Raw genomic sequence first — 26,716 nt, 5'->3', positions numbered from 1 at the left:
TCTGTATTAAGCTTAAGCTGTATCAGTAAATGAGTTCCCTTCATGATTAAATCACTCAATTATTCTAGAATTTGCATTCAAAAGAAATTTTACAAACTAGCATCTTCATTGCTCATCAAATAAATAATTGTATTTTTCTGCATCAGTAAATAATTTTCCCTTCATTGATTAATCACTCAATTGCACAAGAATTGAAAAAAAAAGTATATAAAACATAAATTTAGATTTCCCTACAAATCTATAATTGGCAAGACGATGTTTAAAAGACTACTTTGGTAACAACGTCAACAAGAAAATTTACAATGTCCTTCAAGAATTTTATTACTAGACCTATTTGTACTAGTACCCCGCACATGTACATGTACAATGCCAATTTGTGTGTGTGTGTGTACCAGCAATACATACATGTAGGGCGACAACAAAATATGCTTTCTCCAAAAGAAATGAAGAGCTGTAATCGATAGATTCTTTACCTAAAAGCATATTCATGTATGTTTAAACAGTACTGTAGGCCTACATGTACTTAGGTCTTTATTACCGGTAGTCTTTATGCATTACATGTGCAGCATACACAAATACTTAGAAAAATCAATAATTTGACTTCCCAGCAGCAAATTGATTGGTACAGATTTAATACAAGTGCGCTGCAGAACATTCTTTGTTCATTCATTCTGTCAAACTTTCAGTTTCAGCTATATTAAAATATGTTTTTTTTATGGAGAGAATACCAAGCCATACTTAACAGCAGAGAGATTGATCATGGGAGGGAGGGGGAAGGGGGAGGGGAGGGGAGGGGGAAGGGGGAGGGGGAAGGGGGGGGGGGGCGTGCCCAATGGCCCCATCTGTTGTATCCTACGTATGTATAATGATAGGAAGTAATACAAGCTTTTAATCAATGAATGTCAATCTCTCACAACATCTAAACTCCCATTAAGAAAAGATAAACGTCTCAGTTTTAAAGTATACATCTTCAGGGTAATCTCTGAAATTTTTCTTTTCCCCGAAACTTCATCCATTATGAAGTGGACATTTAATCTAACCCTCTTTGCAACTCTACTTTTTATGGCCCCTACAAAAGAATATCACAAGTTTACAAGGAACTTTCAGTACACTATCCAGCTACAAATATCTGATGGATGTATCATTTTCATTTAACAAACAAGTGAAACAACAGAAGTTTAAAAAAATATCCTTTGATCCACATGATTTTGATCAATCTTGGACATTTAATGACAATTTAATTCCCTCTAAGACAACCAAGAGTCCAATCCACAAACATGGCCTACATAAAATACATTTGCACATAGGCACACACATGGCCGACAGTATGAATGATCTGTATTTGCCCATTACAGTTTTACAGTTGATCTATATACATTCCCTTCCCTCTCCTGGACATAAACTGAAAACTATTCTTTACGTTTCTTTGCTCCAATGGGCTTGACGTAGGCCTCATAAAAGAATTTCATGAAGAAATACAAGAAGCTAAGATAGAGTACTACGGACCAGGCTATATTTGTCCCATGTGTATCACACTGGTTCCCATTAACAAGCTGTATGATGGTGTGTACTGTCACAGCTATCGAGATGAAAAACTGAGATAGCTGAATAAGGGTGATGCCGACCTTCAATTTCTGTGGTATTTTTGTGACTTTAGCGGCACTCAGGGCATAGTAGGCGTACATGGCGGCATGGACGCCAAAGTTGAGGGTCGCAAAGAAGCGTCCTGTGGAGATGTAGTCACGATGGGAGTACCAAGAGTAGATTAGAGTGAAAATGTGGTGATACCAATGAATGAAGATCAGCTTGCGCTTGCGGAGCACGATGAAGAAGGTGTCCCCCAGTTCAACGACCTTGCTCATCGGAAACAGCCACGCCCACATCCCTATCCTCCCATTGTAGAAGCTGGCTTTGCAGATTACATCGTGCCATCCATTCTTCTCGAATAACAAGCTGTGCAACAGACCTGGCGCGGTATTCACCAACCCGAAGAAGCTGAACAGGGCGAATGCAGCTGACCACATCATCAAGGGACGGCGAAGGTCATAAGCGGGGCGGTTCTCCATCCATCGTTGACCCCCAAAGACGAGGACAAGGTAGACAGCAGAGATGGGCAGGGACACCCACCAGTTCTCGCGGAGCCATCGGCCGTGGAAATCTGTGTCAAACGAGGCTCCACTCTCGTGGTACAAACTCAGTGCATTTTTTATATCCATCTTGGATCAGTGACTGAATCTTTGGAAACGGAATGAATTTGAGCTGAAAAGGGAATAAGCTACCTGAGCTTGGTTTAATAATCAGAAATTAATTCCAGACTACAGAGCATGGTGAATCCACCTTGGAAGTAGAACTAGAAAGTTAATGCCAGATGTAACAATGAGAAATGCAGACCAAAGCCACGCCTATCGCGTGGGGCGTGGAATGCGATCGAGAGCGATCACCGAGAGATGAGAGCTTGCAATGTCCTCACCAACCCGTTGTCTGATCCAGTGCAGTAAAAAATAAAATTCCACGGCAAGAAATGCTCATCCACTGAAGACGAACCCAGACAAAATATCACTGCTAACGGAGTCCCAAAATTACAAATCAGGTCCAGTCGTGGCTAAGACGACAAGGGCATCATCCCTCGTCCTTCTAAGATAAAAGCCCAAAATCTTGACATTTATTTTACTCAAGCTAGCTGATTAGCCTCGATAATGTACGTTGGTCCAGCATGCATGCACTGAACGCGTACGTAGTACGTGAAGCCATATAGTACCGGTATATATGTGCTCGTTCCGTAGTTGCACGTGCTGTGCAGTCTGATGATAGTCTATTTTTTCAAAACCAAATTAAATAAAATCTAGCTTTCGATTATTTTTGCGAAAGAAAACAAATTCTGAATTCAAAATTCAAATTAGAAAAAATATTATAGATGCCATAAACTACTTTCTAATCCTAAAAAAGTGGTAAGATATCCACACAAAAAAAAATTCTACGTTTTATTTTCAGATTACAGATCAGATGATAGACTAGCGACATCGCCTCATATTTTTGTATTCAGGGTCATCATGACAGCAAGGTGGGTCATCGATTTCAGGATTTTTAACAAATAAATAATGGTTCGAGCGGGCTTTATCAATATATATATAGCATGCAGTACTATTGCGGGCATATTACATAGCAGGTCCACGAACGGTCCTTGAAATATGTTAGGGTTGGTTACTACACAGACTGTCTCTGCGTTTCTCTGCTAGTATTTTAAAACACCTCCCTGCTAGTATGCACTTGTAGGCTACTAGCTAGAGCTACATCCGCAAAGGGAGGGGGGGGGGGGGGGGGGGGGTGGGGGTCCTGTAAAAACGGTCATTTTTTTGCATGTTTAGGTTTAGGGTTAGGTTTAGGGTTAAGGTTAGAGTTAGGGTTAGAGTTAGGGTAAAATGACAAAAAATGACAATTTTTTTGCAGCTGGGCCGAGTTGTCCCCTGGTCCGAGTAAGCCCGGATCCGACCAGAAGTAGCTGCCTAGAAATAAAAAAAATAGTACAGTGTACTCTGGTTTTTAAGGTGATTTATAAGTAATCTGAGCTAACTATATACCGTACTCCTTGCGGCGTAGCGTCAACCAATATAGGCCTATACGAGGAGGCACCAACTAAAATACCATTTTCGTAATGTAGTCAAAGTTAAAAAATGATGCATCAATCTTTCTTCACCCTGTTACAAATAATTGTATCTCAATGCGAATTGCATACATTAAGGGTATATAATACAAAGTTTTGATAAAATGGTAGGAAACATACAATTTTGAGTGCACAAGCGCGGTTTCAGCCGGCGGCAGGGGAGGCCCAATTCATGAGAAACTAATTTTTGTTTTGACCTCGAAAATTTGAAAATCGTACCCCCCTCTCCCTTGAGCACCAGAGGAGGGGGCCCGTTTCCAAATAAAGGTAACGTGTTTTTACCTGTTTTTTCCCAGGGGAGGGGGCCCCCTGGATCCGCCACTGTGATTACAAACATTATGGCTCGTCCAACCATTATGGTCCAACCTAGCAACAGTGAATGAAATAATAGTGCATTACATTTACATATAATTACATGATGAAAATGGTATATTTTGATAGCACGATTCGTGGACAGGTGGACAGAGGGGGTTCCAAGCATTTTCAAATTAGGGCATCTTTTTATGTCCCTTTTGTCCCCTCCTTTCTCTTTTTTTTTTCTCTCTCTCTCTCTCTCTCTCTCTCTCTCTCTCTCTCTCTAGTTTTTACCTTTCTTTTCTTTTCCTTCTTTAAGACGGGGCACTGTCTCAGATACGTCATGTAGGCCTATTATAGGCCTACCTAAAATATTCCGATGTAGGTAGGCCTTCACTATTGCCTATTATAAAGTTGGAATATTTTTTTCTTTTTGATCTCTTTTCATTAAAATGATTGTGACAATGATTTATTCTTGATAGATAAAGTTTCATGAATCATGTTCTCCGAAATGTAGTGATCAATCTTAAGAGCCATAGAGATCGATCAATGAAGTTCTGTCTTCTGAGAAAATTAATGTTATCCTTTATCTATCAATAATTAATCATATTGTCACAATAATTTTATGAATAGATCAGCATGATCAGGGTTCATAATACTAATAAAACTTTACTTAGCCTAGTTGTCAACTAGTAACTATATAGTTAGGCGACCATTCAGGGGCGGCGGGGCGTCTTCCAAAGTGTGGGGTGGCACCATCAAAAAGGGGCAATTTCTGGAAAATAAATGGGCACCTTCAAAGGAAAATCTCAAAGTAGACAAACACCATTTTTAGACGTTAGTATAAAACCCCTACATCGTCATGACTGTGATTACACTACCAATTAAGGAAGACATCAATATTTGTTTCTCTCCTTTCGTGGTCCAAGATACTGCTTAAGCAACATACTTTGCAGTTGGGTGTGATGGTCTGAATATTAATTTTTCGAGCGAACAAAAAATTAGGTTTTGTGAGGTCGCAGTGCGAAAATTTATCGTATCTCATAAAGAGGTTTAACAAAACAAACCCTGATGAGTTTTAAACACAATCTAATGCAGAAAGACTGAAAAGTACTTTTATAAGTGACATAATTATAACAACTATAAATGCGAGCGAGCTCTAGGGAAAATTAAAGAAAAAGGGGCTTTAAGTCCTCGGAGAGGACTTCAAGCCGTCGGTTATAACATTTATGAAAAAATTATGAAAAATTGTGAAGAACAAACTTCAATTTTATTTGGCGACAAAGAATTTATTTATGTTCATCAAGCCAAAGTCCTCGGAATAATTTTACAATCAAACCTAAAGTGGAAAAGGAAAAATAGGCACTAATTATATCAGAAGGGAAAATGAACACGTGTCAAAGTAAAAAGGGCAATTATCAGAGGTGAAATGGGGCACTTCTTGCACCTGCTAAAGGACACTCAACAGAGATTTAAAAAAATAAAAAAAGAAGGCATTTGCGAGAATGGAAATGGGGCATAGGCTGTTGAAGGAAAATTGCACCTATCAGATTTTAATAGGGGCATTTATCAGATGTGAAAACGGGCATTTTAAAAAGGGGAAGGGGCTCATATTAAAAAAAAGGTAAAGGTGCACTCATCCGAAGGAAACATGGTACTTATTAGAAAGGAAAAGGGGCACATATCGGAGGTGAAAAGTGGCTCTTATTAAGAGAAAGAGAAGGGGTTCTTATTACAAAGGGAAAATGGCACTTATCAGAGGGAAAAAGTGCACTTATCAAAAAGGAAAAGGGGCACTATTTTTTTTCCCAATTCGTGAGAAAATATTTAGCGGCGGATCAGCCAGCCGGTGAATAAGCGGGAACACCCCCAAGCACCCCCCCCCCCCTTCGATACGCCAATGATTAGGGAATATAAAATGCAATGAGAAACCGAAACTGTGATGTCCATTATGCAACTAATATCAGTGTACTGACTGTAGTGGGCGGCAGACGACTAGGCCATGAAGAGCCAAGAGAGTTAGTTTGGCCAAAGATAAGCTCCTTGGTTGGTTTCAGTAGTTGGTCAAAATGGCGTATATTATTTGTTTTGGTGCTTGCCCAACAAAGCAGTAATTGCCATATTGTGCTCAACCCGAACCGAGTTGGCCAAACTCTTCTATGGCTCTGATAGTAAACGGGCAATCTCAATCGTAATTTGTATACATTAATTTCATCATGATGAGAAATAGGTAGAGAATAAACATTATAGGCATGCATGGTAAAAAGCATAACACGTCAAAAGAAAAGGAGAACGTTTGGTAATAATATTGTTAGGTCACATTTTGTTATTGTTAGATGAGAGAGAGAGAGAGAGAGAGAGAGAGAGAGAGAGAGAGAGAGAGAGAGAGAGAGAGAGAAAGAGAGAAAATAAATAGTACAAAATATGTAAGGAAATGAAGCAGATTAATATTCATTATTATAGATTTCGTGGTCGTCATTAATTCCAGGGTCTCTATTTCGTCTTTTATAATTATATACCTATTCTTGTCAAGTCTGTATTTTGCCATCTCGCGCTGTGTATCAAAAAACCTTCCTACGTAGGAAATCAGTCTGAGATAGTAATCCTCTCCATTTCCTCAAAATCATTTTACACAAATCTGCTTTTTGTTACGTAGCATGTTAGAAAAAGCATATTTCATTATGTTTTTTTTTGTTTAAACTTGATAATTATTTTGCCAAGATTTTACATGTCATAAACTAGAAAAGAGCATAACCCCATCGACTGAATCTGGAGGGGGTGGCACAATATAAATATATTAATTTATCAACCTGCTAATCGGCTTATATCGGTAAAGGGAGAAAGATAGTATAGCCACGGCGCAGTTATTGTCATCGAACCCTAGTCTGTTGATGATGTCTAATACATTGACCTCGCCAAAAAAAAAGAGAAAGAAATATAAAACTCATAGACAAAACGAAATCAAAACATGAAACTAGCACAAGCAATGTACAAGGCTACTGCGAGTTTTGTTAATAATTTTTTAAGGAAGTATATGTAACCAAACCTTGAGAAGAGAAATTTAGAGATTGAGAAATATCCGTTGTATTCCTGTTTTTCTCTATTCGTTGTCATTTAGTTTTAAAGGGGACTTCCTCTCTGATACGATCACAATCGTCTGAGGCAGCTAGTAAACATCATGTTGACTTGCTAACTGGCAACATCAGACCCATTTATTATTGAACGCGGAAATTAATTATTCGGGATACATGAAGCAAATATTACATTGTATAGATGCTCCCTCAGCCGTGGCCGGGTAACAATGTAACGTCAAACGTGCAGATTCTCGCAATAATACACCGCAATATCGTTATGATGGTATTTCCGAATAATTCACGGGTGGTATTACTGAGAAGAAAGCGGTGTACGGTTTCTCGTCGACAGTGACTGTAAAGAAAACATAAAATGCTCGTATGTATAATAGAGAGGTGACGACTCTCAAGGCCGCACTTATTTTTGTTGTGTCGACCGGGCAGATTGACTTGACATTGGATTCCTGTAATATCTCTCGTTTTCTCATGGACCAGGACTATATATATTCCCACCTTTCTCTTCACTATAGTCTGTCTGTGTTTTGATAATTATGTGAAGAACCCTGGTACGTTTACTTTACTCTGTCATAGTTTTATAGATATTGGATATACTGCAAGGGCATGGTTGGATTGCGTGGGATGCGAACTCTCGCCAAAGTAATCATCACCATAGCTGCCTTTATTGTTTCACCACAAAAAACAGACGACATTAGCACTGGTGCGGCTTTCCCGCCATGTTGTCCTGAGCCCATGCTATCGCTTTGTACTGAATCAGTGGTATAGAATGGATAATCCTTCAGCGAAATCTTGAAGTTTGTTATACAGGCAAAACAATGTACGCCCCATGTGTCCTCGACGATGAAACTGTCATTGGCATCATCCTTGGCCATGCTGATACAGAAGCATACTTGAATCGACCAAAGCCTGAGAGCCATAGGCCCGCACCAATCACTCCCAAAGAGCCACAGAAGAAGTGCTGTTTGCCTTCACTTCCGTCGATCCTGCCCGAAGTTTCCAAGATGAAGTGCGAAACGCTTCGAGAGCCTTGTCTCAAGAGCTGTGTCATCCTATCTGTCGTTTTCAGTATCGCCGGCATCGCCCTGGTGGTCGTTGGCACGGTCATGCTCACCAGACAGTCGGCGTCGTCATCGTCGTCGGGCGGTAACCACCAGTGGATGCTGATCCTAGGGCTGCTGATTGTCTTCGTCGCCATTACTTCCTACCTGTGCCTTCGGAACTACTGCGCCTATCATCTAGGGGAAGCTCCTGTTAAGGTGCTGTCCATTGAAGGGGAAGAACTGAAGGATTGTCAGTACCAGCTGATGAAGACACCTGATGGTTCCATCGAGAAGGGGTCCACTGTATCTGAGACAGAGCTTCATCTGAAGGCGGATGTCTCAGAGCTAGAATTAGCAGTCACGGATGGAGAGAAGAGTGAAATCTTAGCTTCGAGGTAAGACTATCAATGGTCAAGACAGTGTGACGTCATCAAAAACTATTTTGTAATGTTATGAACAAGAGCAAAATAACAGTGATTTCCTATTGAACTCTATTTATTCGGATGGTCAAATCTCAGCCAATACCTAATTACATATTCAGTTGGTTGTTGACATTTGGACATTATTTGTTATGCTCTTGCGGAAAATGAAGTTCAAATTCTAAAAGTAGATTTTTATGAAGACACAGCTTCGGTACTCTTACGGGACGCATATTGTTCAAGCGATTGTGTGTGTGTTGGAGGCGGGAGGGGGCACGCGCGTAGCCAGGGAGGGGGTGGGGGCGGTCGCCCCCAAAAATACGCCGGCCCAAAAGAGAGAGAGAGAGAGAAAGAAGAAAGGAAGAGGACGTAGGAAGAAAATGGATTAAGAGTCGAGAACGGTACAACGAATTGTCTTCTTTCTCTAATAATTTAATGAAACGTCAAGGCTTCCGCGCTTCGCGCGGGAGGGGCGGGGGAAAACTGCATTCAGATTTGGATTAAGAATCGATAACGGTACAACGAATCGTCTTCTAATAATTTAAAGAAATATATGCTACTAAGGTAAATTCGGGAAATACTAAAGCAGGAGAAAGAAAGTTAAATGTTGCAGATACTATGTCCCTTTTGCAGCCAACATCATTCTGTAGAACTTTGCAGGAATTATGAATATGTCATGTATGTCCTATCTGTGAAATTTAAACGTTAGCGGTGTCCTAATATTCAAATTATGCAAGAAAACCTGTTTACTTGCTAGACTTCACTGTCAGACACTATTGAGTAACCGACTGGCTTTTTTTCTTCTTTGGTAATAACATACATAAAATGAGCTGTAAAGGCTACATGAGCATTTGTCTACATCAAAAACCCACTTCTTGTAATGGCCAAAACTAAACTGATTGAATCTTTGCGCAGCATAAAATGTATTGACCATTCAGTACAATAGTCTCAAAAAAATCAGACTATTACTTACTGGCTCTATAGCTCTTAAGTCGATTTGAGAACTAATAGTCGTTATTTTCCCACTTAAAGACATTTTCAAGCCCCCCTTTTATAGGGAAGTTCTAAAATAGTATTATCTTTCAAATGCCGTTGGAATTTAACTTTTTTATTTTTTGGCCTGCAAATGGGACATAGTACCTTTAAATAGATCCATGCATTTTAAAACAAATAATTGTATCTTGTATTCATTTTAAATTACATTTAAATTACGGTTGAAGCTGTTAATTTTCTCTCTTATACTTTGCCGAGCATATTTGTAGTCGTTTGGAGTGAACAGAAACAGAACCAAGCTGATCATGTTGCTATTAATAAATTGTAGTGAGGAACTAGAATTAACAGTTCATTAAATTTACATCAGAGATGCGGGTGCTTTTAATGCACCTTTTACATGGAAAACTGTAATGGAATACTTTCCTACTTGGAAATAATTACTAGCATTATTGTCGATGTGCTTTGTTTGTTAATTTCTTTGACAAGCGGACGAGTGCTTTAGTTTTCATGAACTAAAAACATGAGCACTGTTTGTTTTTGAATGAAAGTTCAAATTAAATTAGGGGAAATAAATTGACTATATTCCCTACTAGACATGACAATAATAACATTTTGCTGTGCCAGTTTTGTTAATTTCTTTTGGCGAGCGGACAATAATATGCCGTAATTTTCACGAACGAAATGAGTACTGTTTAAATTATTTTCCTGAAATGAAAGTTAACTTTCAGCATGGAAGTTGATGAATTACTCGTCTAACTCGGTAATTTTATTTTTTATTTATTTTTCTTTTGGCAAGTGAGGACCAGCCGACCGACAACGTCACATTCGAAGACGAGCATGGGAGGGAACCCACATCTCAGCACATGCCCTCTGACACCGAATCCGATCTCGACTGTCAACCCGACGTTGAGTTCCGAAGACAGCTACGAAGGATGTCGAAGGCCTTGTCGGAAGTTTAGGGATCAAGTTCCAGTCACACCTGTCATGAGGATGTTGTAATAGCGAACCGCAGTACATTGCTTTGGTGGAGGATCCGGACTTCTCTTGCAGGGGGAGTATTTTTTCTTCTTCCAGGTTCATTTTGTCCACTTTTTGCTGGGGAGGGATACGAGGGGGGGGGGGGGGGGGAGGCAACAAGTTTGTAAACGTCCATTTTGGGTATGTGTGGTATGCCGACGGGGACCGGGCGGGCGGCGGGGGGGGGGGGGGGGGGAGGGGGGTGCACGTACCCCATGGCCTCGGATCTGTCATTATGTTCTGTAATATTGGCATCTTGTTTACTATATTGGAGCTGTATACTATAATCACAACTATCTGGCTTATGATAATTATGTGTGACTCTATTCACGGATTTGCAAAGACAAAGACAAATACGGTCTGCATGCACGATTGGAAATCAGTGGCGTAGCCTGAAACGCTGGGGGGGGGGGGCACCGGTTTCACTCAGAAAATGAAATGCGGATTCCCACTGCTACTGAGAAGGGCGTGCCCAGGCGTCTAATTTCTCTTTCTTTGCCCCTTCTCCCTTTCATTTATCTCCTTTGTCGCTTTTTCATTCACTATTTCTAAAATTATCATCAACCGATATAGGGGCACGTGCCCTTTGTGCTGCCTTGTAGATATGTTGGATAGGAAAGTTGAGAATGTAGGGACGAAAATTAATCGAACGCTTTGCAACTTCATGAGCAAATTTCCTCCATCTTTGTGAGCAAGGAAGCTCCTTGGTCACGAAGGGGGAGCAGGGTGAACAGAACGTGAAAGAGTCAGAAAGATCTTATTTCACCCTCTTCTCTTTCTGACTTCACATCGGATTTTGCAATACATCTTTATGCAATTTTTGTAGGTGTGTGTATACGTTATAAGCTGCAAAGACTGTCGTATTTTGGAAACTATTACAGGGCAAGTCCTAGCTATCGGGGCTATTTTGTCCGAAACGTCGCACATCACATCTGAGATTTTCATTGTCATAACCATGCAAGAACTTTTATCAGACGAAATGTTTTGTGAAAAGACACATTTTGATGTCATTTTTTGTTCGAAACTCCACAATACTAGGACACAAACACAGTAGACTTGCCCAAGCATCAAAATATACATCGATCATGGATAAGGAGTACACCAGTACAACGTCATTGCAGCTCAACATTAAGATAATGTGTTATAGAAATTACCGTTCTTGTGCATAATCTGTACATAGCTAACAAAGATATTTTTAAAGACATATGTATATCACTTGTACATATGATTCGGTTATAGTTTTTTTCTAATACCAAATGAATGTGTTACATTAATTACCGTTCTCCTGAATACTATGTATACATAGCTATATAACAAAGGTATTCTATAAGACAATTGTATATCACGTGTACATAAGATTCGATTATAATTATTTTTAATACCAAAGGATAGTCTGAATGCAATGATCGTGAATGATAGCTTTGGAGTAAACAATACGACGTTGCCTCTATTTGTTTTTAAGATTCTGTTTATTTCTTCCATTTTCAGATAACATATAGTCATGATAAGATGAGATAACATGTAATGTATTGTATTTAGTTAACTTCACTGATGTACATCAATAATATGTTTATAAAGTTTAAATCATATAATCAAATTACAATGCAATGTAACAAATCAATATTCGGTTTGTAAACATAATCATTGTAAATCAATTAACAATGCAGTGTAGGAAAACAGAAGGGAAATTATATACAGCAGAAGAAACAAAAAATTCTTCTTGTAATAACATGACACATAATGTGTAAAGTAAATAATATAATGTACCATAATACATCCGAAGATTTAGATATATAAAACCTAATATTAAAGCAATTTTCTAAATAAATTATAACTGATGCATGCTATACAAAATAGGTATAAAAAGAGGTACATGGAATGCAATAACAATCATAATCATATTATATGCGAACTTCAATAGAAGTTTATACATAACGAATTGAAAAAAGGAGGAAAACCCCTCCCTCATATACCATTGTTATAATATATTCTTACACATGTCAGATTAAATTATTAACGTGTGGGCCGTGGTGGGGCACTACATAGACCTAATTTAGAGAAAGAAAATTGATCCACAAGTTCCAAAGAGCATTGCGAGAATAACAGTTACTGTATACTCCTATAATGTCCATAGTTATAATTTTAGCCGATCAGGAATTCGCCTCTGCGTTTCCCGCACTAGGCGGGAATGCTTCAGACGTTAATTTTGTGCCGGATTCGATTCACATTTACAACAGTGGGGTAAAACGGGGGCAAGTTTTGTAGACATTGTATTTTGTTTTATTGTTTCCCTCCATTCCTAGGCAAGTACTCACATTGTATTGTTGGATGTCACGCCATTGATGTTGTGTTGTTATGATGTTATGTTATTATTATGTTTTATAATCTGTGTAAGTATGTACATTGTTTGTAACACCTGTACCAGTGATCAACGAATTTTCATTTTGTATGGACAATAAATCAATTCAATTTAATTCAATTCAATCACTCAACTACTAGTCATGCGCTACGTCTATGAGCAGACACAGCAGATATACATCACTGTCACTAAGATAAAGAAGTGAGATACAAATTTGAGTTTCGGTTTCTTAAATCACTGACGACAGCGTACCGTGTGAAAACTAATTTTTTTTAACAAAAGGTCCTGAAGTAGGAACTACTTGTAGTAATATCCCAGCTTCGTTTGAAATATCCCATCAAAAGAGCAAACATGTTCGGGGAGATCCTGTTAGTGTGTGAATAACTAGTGGGGCCGGTCCTTATGTTGGCACCAGGCGTGTACGGGGGGGGGGGGGGGGGTTAACCCCCCTTTTTTTCTTTATGTGTGTATTTTGGAGGAACCCCCTCCCCCTTTTTTTTAATAACAAAAAATTTAAAAAATGATGCTAATGGGTGACCTAACAAAGGTGACCTTACCCCCCACCCAAACGGAACGAAATGTCGATTTTCTCGAAAATTTTCAAATTTTAGGACCCCCCTCCCCCCCCCCAAAAAAAATATGTCCTCTTCCCCCCCCCCCCCTCCCCCTCCCGTGCTTATTCAGCGGATGGTTGAGTCGTTGCGAAAATTTCGGCCCGATTTAAAAATGTTAACCCCCCCCCCCCCCCCCCCCCCCCCCCCCCCTTGAAACAATCCTGCGTACTATAGTGGTTGGCACTCACTGACTTCCCACGATGTCCCATGCCATATACAGGTACACAACACGAGTTACAAAGGTCTCCATGTACTTAATCATGCATGCCTTACTGTTGGTTACGTCAATTTTAATTATTCTAGAATGTTGTACATATACTGCTATGCAAGTGCTAACGAAGATTTGTAAACCAGGAAACCGTGAGAGGTTTCCTTTTGACATGTTGGAAATTGATTGTATTCAAGTCGAATAAATCTAAACTTTTCAATGCAGGAATATTCGCATGGTTTTTATTTTAAATACTTGTGCGACTGAAAGGAGGGGAGATGACGGTGAGCGAAAATAAAGTGACGCAGAAGTAAAGAGAGAGAGAGAGGGAGAGAGGGAGAAAGAGAAAAGAAGAAGAAAAAGGAAGAGAGATATGTTAGATCGATAGAGAGAGAGAGAGAGAGAGAGAGAGACCCAGAAAGATACAAGCGAAGGGGATCCAATACACTCCATAAATCAAATTAAGTCAAGTATAATGAGATACTCATTCCATTATTTTGTGTAAATGTTAAATCCTGTTTTCTAGTTTTACCAAAACCACTTTTGTTCTGAAAACTATGGCATCAAAGTATTGTACAAAGGATTCCCGGAGTGTCCTGTATATACGTACAACGTGGCTACAATATCCGTTGACTCTATGATGACATGTTGGGCAAAGAAAATACATTGCAAAGAATGTTTAAAACTGCCCCAACTCACAAATCCCGCACTTGAGGATTTCAGCAAAATCATTCCATTTGGCTCAATAGCAGATCAAAGCATACAAAACAATAACATGCAAGTGTTAGATGCAAGTCATAACTCATTTCAACGATCAGAACAAGCATGAAGATATAATGGAACCTTGCTATTTTGTTTATGGATGATATACATAAATATTATAGCACACATCACTTAATAAGAAAAGTGATATTAAATGGTAGTATTGACTAATAATTTTTTTACTTTTATTGAATTAGCCAATATAGTAGCATAGTTTTGAGTAAACTAGGGCAAACTTTGAACCTGTTAATTTAGGTTATCACAACATTATACCTCAGTCACATCAACAGGAACTGAGTAACACTAGACAACAGGTGGCAATATAATAGATCATACTAAACATATTATATGAAACCTGAATGGCGGCCAAACCTGAATAGCCAAGATAATTGAATCGGTTTCGCAGTCGGCGTGTAACACCATGCATGTCTATTGTCCAGCATGCATGTACTAAGGGAGGGGGTTTCCCCTTTATACAACACTATGAATCTGTAGTATTTTCCTCATTTGATCTTCATTTCTCAATTTCATTTGTTATTTTTGCAAAGTTGATTTAGGATAGGAGGACATAATTGCTCTTTGATATATACCAAGCACTACGTACCACTCTTGTGCTATTTATTAACAAGAGTCAACTTAATGGCGGTAATGGCCCTGAATACTTCTTTCTCATTATCATTCTCATCCTCACTTCTCACTTCAGAAGCACACTTCTCAAAGTGTTCTCGTCAAGTCAACATGTTTATTTGAGAATGTCATATTTACACTTCTGAATTTGTTTCCAATATTCACTGGGAGCAAATTTCTTCTATCTTCATTCCAACCTCCTGCATCTCACGTGGAACATTAAATTTCTCTGCAATTCACTCAGAGAACATCAAAAATAATATCGCTTGTGCTCGCCAAGTACAGTTTTGTGAAAATTATCTGTCGTTACTTTATGTAATACAAATTGAGGATAGTGCAATATTTGGAACATTTATATATATTTGGAGGATTCATGCCTGGGTAGCTATGTGCGCATAAAAACTGGTAAGTGGATATTTCAGCTTCACATCTAATGTAACGGGTATAAAGGCCTTTAATCTTGCCATTCCAATACAGGTCACATAATATGGTAGCATCAATATATTTTTGGTGATAAGATATGGGCAGGATAAATCTAGATCAATTCAGATCATTTTGGATTATTATTATTTTTTAATTCAAGCGTTTTATAAAAGATACCATACAAATATTACTTCACCTTTCAACAATTATTATCATTAAAAAACAATCTAAGTTCTTAAATTCTAAATATATTTCAAAAAACAAGTAGGCCTACTAGTTTTGTAAAATTGTAGCAGTTCATAATCCACGGGTTGAGGGTCCGAAATCCAGCCGGTCATGCAGCAATAAATAAATTGCAGAAACAAAGTCATGTAGGCCTACAAGTTTTGTAAAATAAGCTTTGTAGCAGTTCATTCACTGGACTCTCAATCCAAGGGTAGAGGGGCCGAAATCCAGCCGGTCAAGTAGCACTAAAGCTTGGGTACCTGGTAGGATACGAAAGTCATTGAAGTTTGCCCAGCATTGCGAGCAACTTTAAAATGGCACCTTTCTAGAATGATCCAAAGGGAGTGGAGAATGTGCATACATTGTGTGCGGGCAAGCCTAAATTAAACAACCAGAATATAAATTTAAGTAAAAAGTGCTTATATAGGGACATTGTCAGGTATTAAGCGCCGTATAACCCAATAATATTGTCATTATCATCATCATTACCATTATCCTGTGGAGGGGAAAATATGGACAAAATAAATCATTGCCATTATCATCATTATCCTTTTTATTTAAAATATAGTATATGGACGCTCCTGGATGGATGCTCTCTCCTGTAAGACAAGGACCTATAGTGCTTTATTTACATTATCCGATTTAAATTATGCATGGTCTCAAGAAGCGGCTGGTTCATATTATAGAATATTGTAAACAAAATACAGACTGTGACCTAGTATGAACTTGAGGTCAATGGGGTCAAGTCTGGCACCTAATGGCATCTCAGATACAGGGACCACATACTTGTTTATGCTGTCAATCTATTATAAACAATTTTTCTAACTTAGAGCCCGAGAGTGATTCTTTCTTTTATATAAATATTCAAATCACAATATTAGGCCATATATTTACCATGCATACAAAACTATTGATTTAAAAAAGAAAACTACCATTTAAAGGTAGAAAAGCCCATTAAACATCGTTGGTGTTTGATAATGCTGGTTTTATGGCGAATTGTACGCATGCACAACTTGTTGCTGTTCTGCATGCGATAGCATGGAAGCAAGGAGTCACGACTTTGTGAGCAGAAACCAGAATAATTCACTGGTGCTTTTAGAGCAAGTTTTTTACTCTGCGTACTCCCATCTCGAGTTCCATAAAACCGTACTCCATGCAGAGGTGGGCCTTTCGCTGTGTTTATGGGTAGTTACTAGCAACTTCTGACCAAACTCCAGACCGAGAATAATCGATGGTTTTACTGAGCTAGCAGTGTATATGATCTTATTATGTACATGATTGTTCATGCCACTTTCTTTCTCGGATTATCTCCACTGTACTCTAGCTGTTCCTTGTGGAAATTTCGCTTTGATGATAGTGCCCAGACAAAATATTTATTCATTTGCTTTAGTTTTCCCGTTTTCAGAGATTTCTACGACTTTGTATGTTAATGAATTATAGTTCAATGAAATCAAAATGAAAGAAAAAGCAACAGGGGCCTTGGGATTCTGATGTGTGAGATATTACCGAAACCCATTGAGAAATTCAACGGCAGCAAGGAGTATAATTTAAATTTCAGGGGCGGATCTAGCTTTTTGCTATATAAGGGGGGGGGGGGGGTTTGACCAAAATAATGACGATGCAGAGCATCGTCCACGAGCCGCGTAGCGGCGAGCCGATTTTTTTTTGGGTGTTTATTTGAACCCCGTAAGTGATGTTTTCCTGGCATCTATTAACACAATGGAGACCATAAAAAGCAGTGCATGATAACGTCTTTTTAAATCAAGTAACAGCTTAATACACAGTTATATCCAGCCTTTTTATCATGTGTTTGGTTAAGTTACCAGATGAGTTGAATATCTTCTCACAATATTTGCACTTGAAAGGGTTTCTCTCCAGCGTGCGTTCTTTTTTCTTTTTTTTTTCTTTCTTTCTTTTTTTCTTTTTTCTTTTTTTTTGGGCCGCCCAAGGGGGGGGGGGGGGTTTGAACCCCCTAACCCCCCCCCCGTAGATCCGCGCCTGAATTTAAATTGAATTTAAATGGGGGTAGGGGGATAGGGGCTTCCAAAGGGAGTTCTGGAGAAGGAAAACAAATATGAATCACTGTAAAGAGATATTACTAACTTGTCTTTCCAAAATCTGGAAAAAATAGCCCTAAACTCCTATGAATTGAAAGAAGTTTTAAATTGCCCATAAAAAAAGAAAAGAAAAGAAGTGATTAAAACTTTCATGAATCTCCTATTTATCAAGTTCTCTAAAGCTTTCATTATATTTTACCAAAAATGTTCCGATTTTATAATTTTGATATTCTGAGTAGACTTTCTAAATGAAATCACTTCCACTAATAACAAAGAAAAGCTAGTTGATATATAAAAAAAACAAAAAACACTATTAGCTTCAATACTGAAATAGAGCATAACATTTTCTTGCAATTGTGCCCTGAGACTTCGGTGATCAGCGCTTTGTAAGCACCGGTTTTATTACTTATTATTATGAATTCGTCTATAATAATTATATGACCGAGTAGAACTTTATTCAATCCACGTCTGTTACATTTTGCTATTTCCTTCCTTTTCATTCCTAAACAAACTGAAAAGAATTGTGATTATATTCAAGCAATGGAAACATACCAGTCACCTAATGAAATGATCTCATTTCCTTCAAATGTGTGTATTGTAATCAGTCTATTGTAAGACTTTCAGCCTTTCATGAAATAAAAGTCAGTGTAGCCTAGAACTTGAGTTTGTTAATGGTGCACATAGGCGTCGGAAGTAGGGGGCAGGGGGGGGGGAGGGGCACTCGCCCTCTAACCAAAAAAGGTGGGGGGGGGGCAAAACGCATTTTTGCCCCCTCCCCCAAAAAATAGATACCCCCCCCCTCCAAAAAAGAAGAAGAAGAGAAGCAGTAAAGGAGTGAAGATGGTTTGTATTTTTAACCCCAAAGAAAATAACAATAATGCAAACCTGAATTAAATCATATATCAAATTCCATTCAAAGAAAAGGAAAGTTAACAGGAATCAAATTTCCGAAACATTCCGCATGCCACCTATATTTATCAATGGAGGTTTTTATAATAGCGATACGCGCATGTAATTTGTTACGTCTTCTTGTTTACAGTCATTACGTGTTTTAATAAATGTTCTCTGTTGGCCACTATTCTTCTTTCATTGATTGTATTCAATATTTTGTTCACACTCATTATTATCTGAGGGGTCCACAATTTACAAGCTTTGCTTTTCAGTGGACTTCTCCATTTCCTCAACAAAATATAAATGCAATTAAATTTTAAAATTCATTTTTTTGTCTTCCTAAAATGTATAAATTATTATTAAGATTTGTTTATTACCAATGTAACTATGTTTTGTATACATTTTACATTGTATTCGTTATTATGTATTGTATTTTGTTGGAAATGAAAAAATAAAAATGAAATGAAATGAAATGAAATATCGTGGAAATATTGTGAGAGGATGGGAAAGCGTGTGTGTTTTTTTGTTATAGGGGTGAGAAGACATGAGCCCCTGAACGCTGGCGTACTGATGGGGGGGGGGGGGGTATTTCTTATTCGATACCAGTGATTTACAAATGTTGCTGAAATAATATGATTTTCCGGTATCTTTTCTCAACTTTTCGTAAGTCATACCTTTCTATGCGTTTGTTGGAAAATGAGAAATTCCCAAATTTACAGTCGGGCGAAATATATGCTTATTTAGAAGCCTTCATGTCAGGGCCTGCAGAACGGCTTGGCTCGGGCGCTCGAGCCCCCTTACTGTTTTAAAAAAGTATGTTGCAGAGAAAAAACAAGAAAGAGAGAGAGAAAAAAGTGACCTGCCAATGTCACAAACGAGGTATCAAAATATGCTCATCTGACCGTAATTAAACGCCTAAAACCCCAGAGCGTTTTGGGGCTCAGCCCCTGGACCCCACGCCATTTACGCTCTACCTGATCGTTAATACTCTACTTTGAAAAACGTTCCGCGGGGCCTACATGTAACGTGTAAGAGTGGTGGTGATGCAGATTTTTCTTTCCCCCCCCCCCTCCAAACGTTTTTGCTCATTATGCCACTGCCCCTGGAAGGTGAATCCCCTGGAATGTTTGACCCCCCCCCCATCCCAAACTGCTTCCGGCGCGCCTGATGGTGCACCATTCAGGTTGTGGAGTTTTCTTTCCCCTTTATTAAACGGAAATCGCAACCGAAGACTGGTTCTATTGTTAACCTCACATCAGGAAGTTACAATTGAATAAAGTTAACATCTTTAATCAAGTATCATATTGCATTCATGATTAAAAAAGGTTTAGTTTCACTTCCTGTTTAATGTTTAATGTTTAATGTAGAATGTTAAAGCTTTTCTTGTTCTCTGTCCTGGGCTTTCCCCGTAGCTATTTCCCCTTCGTTTTTTGCTTATTGCTGAACTAATAAGGGCAGAAAATGAACATTGTGTATGAAATATTTATACAAAATTCCATGAGTATAACGTAAAAATGTAAAAAAAATAACATTTCATTCATTTCAGCCATAGCTTTGCAAAAACATGGTTACATACTTTGCTGTTTGTTCTGTCTACTCTCTCTTCTTCTTCTCCTTCTCTTTCCTTCTCTCTCTTTCTCTTCCCTTTCTCTCTCTCTCTCTCTTCCTCACCTTTCTTAGGGAGGGAGGGGCGGGGGGCACAAGGTCAGATATCTTCAATGCTAATGTCAAGTATCATAAATAGATTTGCTTCCAAGGTTAGTCAAAGGAATTTTGCAATTCTTAGGCAAATGTTAATTTCCATTTGCATCAATAATCACAAAAAGGCCCACAAACTTCAAGTATAGCCCTTTGTATGAACTACAGTTTAGTAGGACAATGTGAACAGACTTTGTAGTTTGGCAAATTGGAAGTTAACTTGTGGTTGCTTTCATGTTATTATGCTGAATTCCAGGAATATGGAGGATACATATTGTTACAGGATACAAGGCAATAAATTCATAGTTAAACTTGACCTCTTCACAAAGTAAATTTCAACTGTAAGCCTTCGAGTATCCAGTAATCATGTTTCGCATATTCATCCCGGCCCCCCACTCCGAGGTCGGAGGGACCGCATGCGTGTTCCCAAACTGTCCGGTAAAGGGGTACTTTTCACGCACCAAAGTCCGGCTCGTATAGTACACACAAACCCGGCCCGTATTGACTTTACACCGGACTTAGGGGGGTGTTTTCAAAAGGAGGGTAAATGCATACGCGTACCCTAAACAACACTGAGGGGGGGGGGGGGGGGGGATATACATACATGGAGAGCATGTCGAATTGCAGCTGCTTTTGGCTCCCATACCAGGATATACTTAAGGTGTAAAGCGATAATGAACTGACCAACTTTCTGCCCTAGCATACTATTGCACAGCACCAACTTGCCAATACCTAATCCCCACTTTGTAGACAGAGTGCGAGAACTAACAGGGCAGCTATGGAGGCAGCACGCAACGGGAACCTAATGCTACAGCCAGGCGCAGATCCAGGGGGGGGGGGGGGGCGGGCCTTGTACCCCCTGCCCCCAACAAAATGTGACCCAATTTTTTTTTGTGCGCTCACTATGCCAACCCCCTCCCCGCCCACTGAGCGAAGTATCGGCCGGCGCGATTTTCAAAATTTTCGGGGCCAAAATAAAAAAGAATAAAATTGTGCTCACTTTATTTCACAAACATGGCCCCCCCCCATATTTATTGAAACGTTCTTTAGATGTGGTGGAGCATGACCTGAACATAATCGCAAATTAGAATGCTTTTCGCCCACGCCCAAAGAATGCAGACAATAATTGCTTGGGACTTCCCGATACTTGATCAATTATCCTAGCATGAACATTGCATTCATTGGAATGTTATGGTGCAAATCTCTGTATGTTGCAATCAACCTTAAGTATTACCTCAATCAGGAAAAAGGATTTCGAGATATTTCTGTTCATATATGTTCTGTTAAAGGCCCACTGCACTACTTGTAGCTAATTGCGCCCTCTATATAACAAACAATGCCTAATCGGTGACCATTGGTCCCCCATGATCCTCTTTTTCTTATGTTAACTGAGAGCTGAATTGATGAGATAACCACCTGTCCTCCTGCAAACTACGGCAGATAAGCTTTAAAGGGATAGATGTTCAAATGTTGTATAAAAGAAGACCCCAACATTAGATAACTACTTCATAGTTTACCCATGCCAATTATGTTTTCCTTTGTTTTGATTTGATTCGTTTATTTTGCATATGTTTATGTTTTTGTTACTAGTTTTTGTTTGTAATATAATTTGTATATTTTTCTTTCAGTTAACACGGACTTTCTGAAAAACAGCCGTTTGCGCTGAGAGAGTTACCGTGCTAAATTAATTAAATGAAATTAATTGAAACTAGTTATTTACAGGGGTATCTCTGTTATGTTAATATGTCTATAAACATTTAGGTATCTCAGGTGTGGATCTATGTTGAGTCAATATTGTTTTTCTATATTGCCTTCTTTCAAAGACAAGATATCCTGATGAGCCACATCATTGACCTTATGGCCCGGTCCCACTGGCCGATGGACACAAAACCTATGCATAAAGGACACAGCGGACGAGCAAAATTTCGGGGGTGGTTCCATCCGTTTTCATCCGCTCCAGAAATGGACAAAATTTGCGAAAATTTGCGAAAACAGAACGGAAAATAACGGACGTGGGTAGTATGTAGCGGGAATGTTAAACGGATGTTCATCGGAAGCCTAGCGGATGAAAGTGGATGACAGCTTTGAATACTTTATATACGAGATGCATACGCTTACATCCTTTCTATTTCCGTGCTACTAACGATGTTTAAACGTTCCATGTACCTTATCTTTCCTCCCTCTTTCCGTTTTCAGTTGCAGCGGATGTGAGTTGCGAGGATGCCCAGAGGATGCAGAGAGGATACAGCGGACGTTTAACGGATGATAACGGACATAGAACGTCTGTTGCTCGTATGTGTCGCGGATTTACATCGTACACGGCGGAAGTTCATCCGTTCTAAAAGTTTTGTGCAGCTCAAAACTTTTTGCGCGGATGAAATCACAGTGGACGGATGCTCGATGGATAGAGCGTATGAAACACGTATGTAATGAGTACACAACGGATGCATAGCGTTTTCCAACGGATGGCAAGATTTTACATCCTCTTTGCATCCGTAAGTGCAGTGGGACCGGGCCTTTAGTTTGAGAAAGCGTCTCGTGAAGTCTCTAGTATGGAGTGTACTGTTGTATGGGGCTAAGACGTGGACACTCACTAAAAAGGACATGCAGCGATTGGAGGCGGTCGAAATGTGGTGCTGGCGCAAATTACTAGGTGTGTCTTGGAGGGACAGAAAAAGGCGGGTGCTGATTCAAACGATTAGAGAGAGACAGAAGAAATGGCTTGGACACATAATGCGGCATGATGAGGGCTTGATGCTCAGAGTCATAGAAGGTCGTATTCATGGAAACAAGGAGAGTGGAAGACCTCGTAAAGGCTTTCTAGACGATGTAATCACACAATGTGGAGCAACAGGGTATGAAACGATGAAACGGTTGGCTCAAGACCGAGGAACTTGGAGAGAAACTTGGAGAGAAACTTGGAGAGACACTAGTCTTGATATAGAATTTTGAATGGGTCACTGAACCTGTCATAAACTGACAGATCACTATTAATGATGATATTGTTTAAGAGCTTCCGAAACTATATGGGGCTATTTTCCCGGGCTATTTTCAAAACATAAAGATGTCTGAAAATTAATATTATAATTTCACCTGATATATTAACAGATTACCGTCTAATATACGTTAACGATGTTACAAATAACAAAAGGAAAATGTTGAAAAAGGCCACATGTTTATTACGAGGATACCAAATAATCTGTGAACATGAATATACATATTTTCTTCTTTGTTTTGTTCTGTTACTGTTATGAGCTTATGTTCCTGATTATTATTGCATTTTGTCAGAGAATATAAACATAGATGAATAAGTAAGATAATTTTTCCATTAGCAGCTGGAATTATGACACGATAGTTAGCTGCTCTGTTAGTCCATCCTGAAAGACTAACGAGTAATGCAAGGGGCTGGACTGTTAAACCCGCTGATGTAGCACACAACTGTATATTGTGTACGGGGTACGTGACGTGAACAATATAAATGTTCATCCTATATTCTATATTTAAACTCATTGAATTCATTGATCTTTTGATATATTTATGCTAAATTTAGTATCCAAATTCTTCAAGTAATCCTTCAATGAGGAAAGGAATTTTAGAGATTTCTGTACTGACCTTTGGTGAAAATTGTAACAAAATCTGCCAAACCGAGACAACCAATTGTTATGTACATTTAAAGGAATTTATAGACGGATGGACTTTCATTATCATGATTTGTCAGCAACCAGTCCTAAAAATAATTATAACCCACAACAGGTTGGGTTCTTATTTATATTTTTCTATTTTTTCCCTTTTTATTTGTCTTCTGTTTGATATTTAATTTGCCGGAAGCTTTTGATACTTTGCTAACGAAATGAAGAGTTGGGACTTGGGAGACGTGACATCTTTATTTGCGATATCAAACACAATTTGGGAATTTTAAGCGCCTCCGCAAAACACCACCAATTTTGTCATTTGATTATATACAAATGGAATCAAGCGAGGCACATGAAGAGAAAATGAATGCCAGAATCCACAATCCTCCAAACCTCACACCCCAAAATATCAAACTTAAAAAACCTCTCGTACGCAGAAACTTAATTTTTTTTCTGTCAATCAGTTTCAATGAGGACTGAAAAAATAGTATACTTGTGTACATCCTTATCACAGAGGGACTAATTTTCCTCCTACATGTAACTCAACAAAAGAGGGTGCTCTTAATAAACAGCAAAAGCAGCATATATAGAGATCGAACATAGGCGTAATTTATTATTCATCATTACAGCGATCCTTGAAATATTAATTATTACCATATTATTCATCACGCTGAAATTTAGTATTGTAAAAGGCATTATGAGAATAGTTTATTTATCGTCGTCCCATGCTTACTCTCTCCAACAGGGTTAGATTTTGTTCTAATTCTCTCTTTTACTATGGTGGTTGCACGTGACTGTGTGATGTGTTGGTGGTGGATGATTTTGTTGTCCCAGGTAAAAAAAACACAACACAGTTGAAACCAGTTGGATTTTCAACTGGTATCAACTGGAATATGTGCCAGTTTATTCTACTTGTTTTAACTGGATTTAACTGGTACCAGTTGAAACCAGTTGATACAACTGGTAAACTTCAAACGCACCAGTATATCCCAGTTGAATCCCATCGACTCTACTGGCACATGCTGAAAACAATCCAGTTGATTACAGTTGAAACCAATTATGCATTCTGGAATTAAATTGGCCAGTTTGATACCAGTTAAAAACAATGGGCCTTACTGGTACTTCTGCCAGTTGATTCCAGTTGAAAACCAATAAAACCAAAGTGGACCATTTAATTTCAGTTGGAACCAGGCGCGTACACAGGGGGGAGGGGGGTTAAACCCCCCTTTGGTATTTTTTTTTTGTGTAAACCCCCCCCCCCCCATAACCCCCTAAACCCCCCTTTGGTTTTTTTAATAATTTTTTTAACTTTTTTTATTTATTAAAAAAAAAAAAAAATTCTCATGGATGACCTAAAAAAGCTGACCTTACCCCCCCCCCCCCCAACGGAGCAAAATGTTAAATTTTCAAATTTCGAGACCAAAAAAAAAAAAGTGTCCTCTTATTCCCCCCCCCCCCCCCGCTTATTCAGCGGTCGGATGAATCTTTGGGACCAAAAAAAAAAAAAAAAAAAAGTGACCTCTTACCTTACCCCCCCCCCCCCCCCCCCCCCCGCTTATTCAGCGGCTGGCTGAGTCGTTGCGAAATTTTCGGCCCGATTTATAAATGTTACAACCCCCCCCTTGAAAAAATCCTGCGTACGCGCCTGGTTGGAACATATTGAAACACAATGGGTGTAGTTCACCAGTTGGTTCCATTTTAAAGCCATAAACTTTAGGCGCATATTGGTAAATTATTAGACCAGTTGATACAAGTTAAAACCGATGGGCCTTACTGGTAAATCTACTAGTTCATTCCAGTTGCAGCACAGTGGCCAAACTCGACCATTTGATACTAGCTGATTCCAGTTGGAAACCAATAGATGATTACCAGTTGAAAACAAGTAGATGGTTGCTAGTTGATTTACCAGTTGAAACCAGTAGAATACCAGTTGAAAAACCAGTTCAATGTATCCAATGCATATTCATGATTAATTTGCATGTTTTCACAGTCTTGGTAAAGTTACAAGCACTGTACACAGAAAGATGAATATGGGACTACGCGATATCTATCCAGTCCGGATAGATTTGTATCATCACGTATTAGTTAAAACATATTCTTTCACATGAATGGTAATAAGAGCTTTCATTTCATTTTTTTTTAGAGGGGGGCGTTTCCAAAACTGGTCCATACCTTTGAAGCCAATCGTATCATTAGCCCTCTCCCCTTAGGATTAAAACACCACAGGCAACAAACAATATTTGTTAGTCAGATTTCTTTTATTTGTTAAGGATACATGCCGTTCTTAACTTCTTATTATATTATTTTGTAGCTCATGTCATTATAGAGGATATTCACGAACATTTTCATTTTTGTTCAAGTACACACTATAATACTGATGCAATTGGGGCGCAGAGTTGCATCCACCTACGTGTATTTGGCAGGGGTGTTTCTTTGTGTGTCTTTGAAACCATTCAGCCATCGCCTATGCGGTACTGCGGTACGTGGTACCGCTGCTCAATAATAAATGACTCAAAGCTAATAATATTTGTGAACACTTGGTACATTTTTTCTTCTTGCCACTTTACAATATGGCATTTAAGGAGAAAATGACACCCCCACACCCCCACGAAACAAAATAATTAGAAACAAAGGACGAACAAACAAAAACAAGCCAAAAAGGAACCGGTGGGGGGGGGGGGGGGATAAAGGAAAGAAAAATGAATAG

At 38.9% G+C, this 26,716-nt stretch overlaps 1 protein-coding gene and 1 pseudogene across 1 annotated transcript; one reads left to right on the top strand and one right to left on the bottom strand.

The window, feature by feature from the left end:
* Positions 1-1,212: 1,212 nt before the first annotated feature.
* Positions 1,213-2,725, bottom strand: LOC585188 (annotated as a pseudogene).
* A 4,389-nt stretch (positions 2,726-7,114) lies between these two features.
* On the top strand, positions 7,115-10,611 carry LOC100892262. The gene is made up of 2 exons (XM_003728780.3): positions 7,115-8,479; positions 10,293-10,611. Exons 1-2 carry the CDS (start codon positions 7,860-7,862, stop codon positions 10,453-10,455), a joined length of 783 nt encoding a protein of 260 aa, XP_003728828.1. The 5' UTR covers positions 7,115-7,859; the 3' UTR covers positions 10,456-10,611.
* Positions 10,612-26,716: the final 16,105 nt, after the last annotated feature.

The sequence above is a fragment of the Strongylocentrotus purpuratus genome, unplaced genomic scaffold (assembly GCF_000002235.5).
Source record: "Strongylocentrotus purpuratus isolate Spur 01 unplaced genomic scaffold, Spur_5.0 spur5_scaffold_21, whole genome shotgun sequence".
In the NCBI taxonomy this organism is placed as follows: Eukaryota; Metazoa; Echinodermata; class Echinoidea; order Camarodonta; family Strongylocentrotidae; genus Strongylocentrotus; species Strongylocentrotus purpuratus.
Note: the sequence above shows the minus strand (reverse complement) of the source record. Positions and strands in the feature narration are given on the sequence as shown.

Excerpts from the sequence above, each read along its gene's own strand:
- LOC100892262 (XM_003728780.3), top strand. The coding sequence starts at position 7,860 with ATGTACGCCCCATGTGTCCTCGACGATGAAACTGTCATTGGCATCATC. Across the intron at positions 8,480-10,292 it reads AGTGAAATCTTAGCTTCGAG|TGAGGACCAGCCGACCGACA; the intron begins GTAAGACTATCA and ends TCTTTTGGCAAG.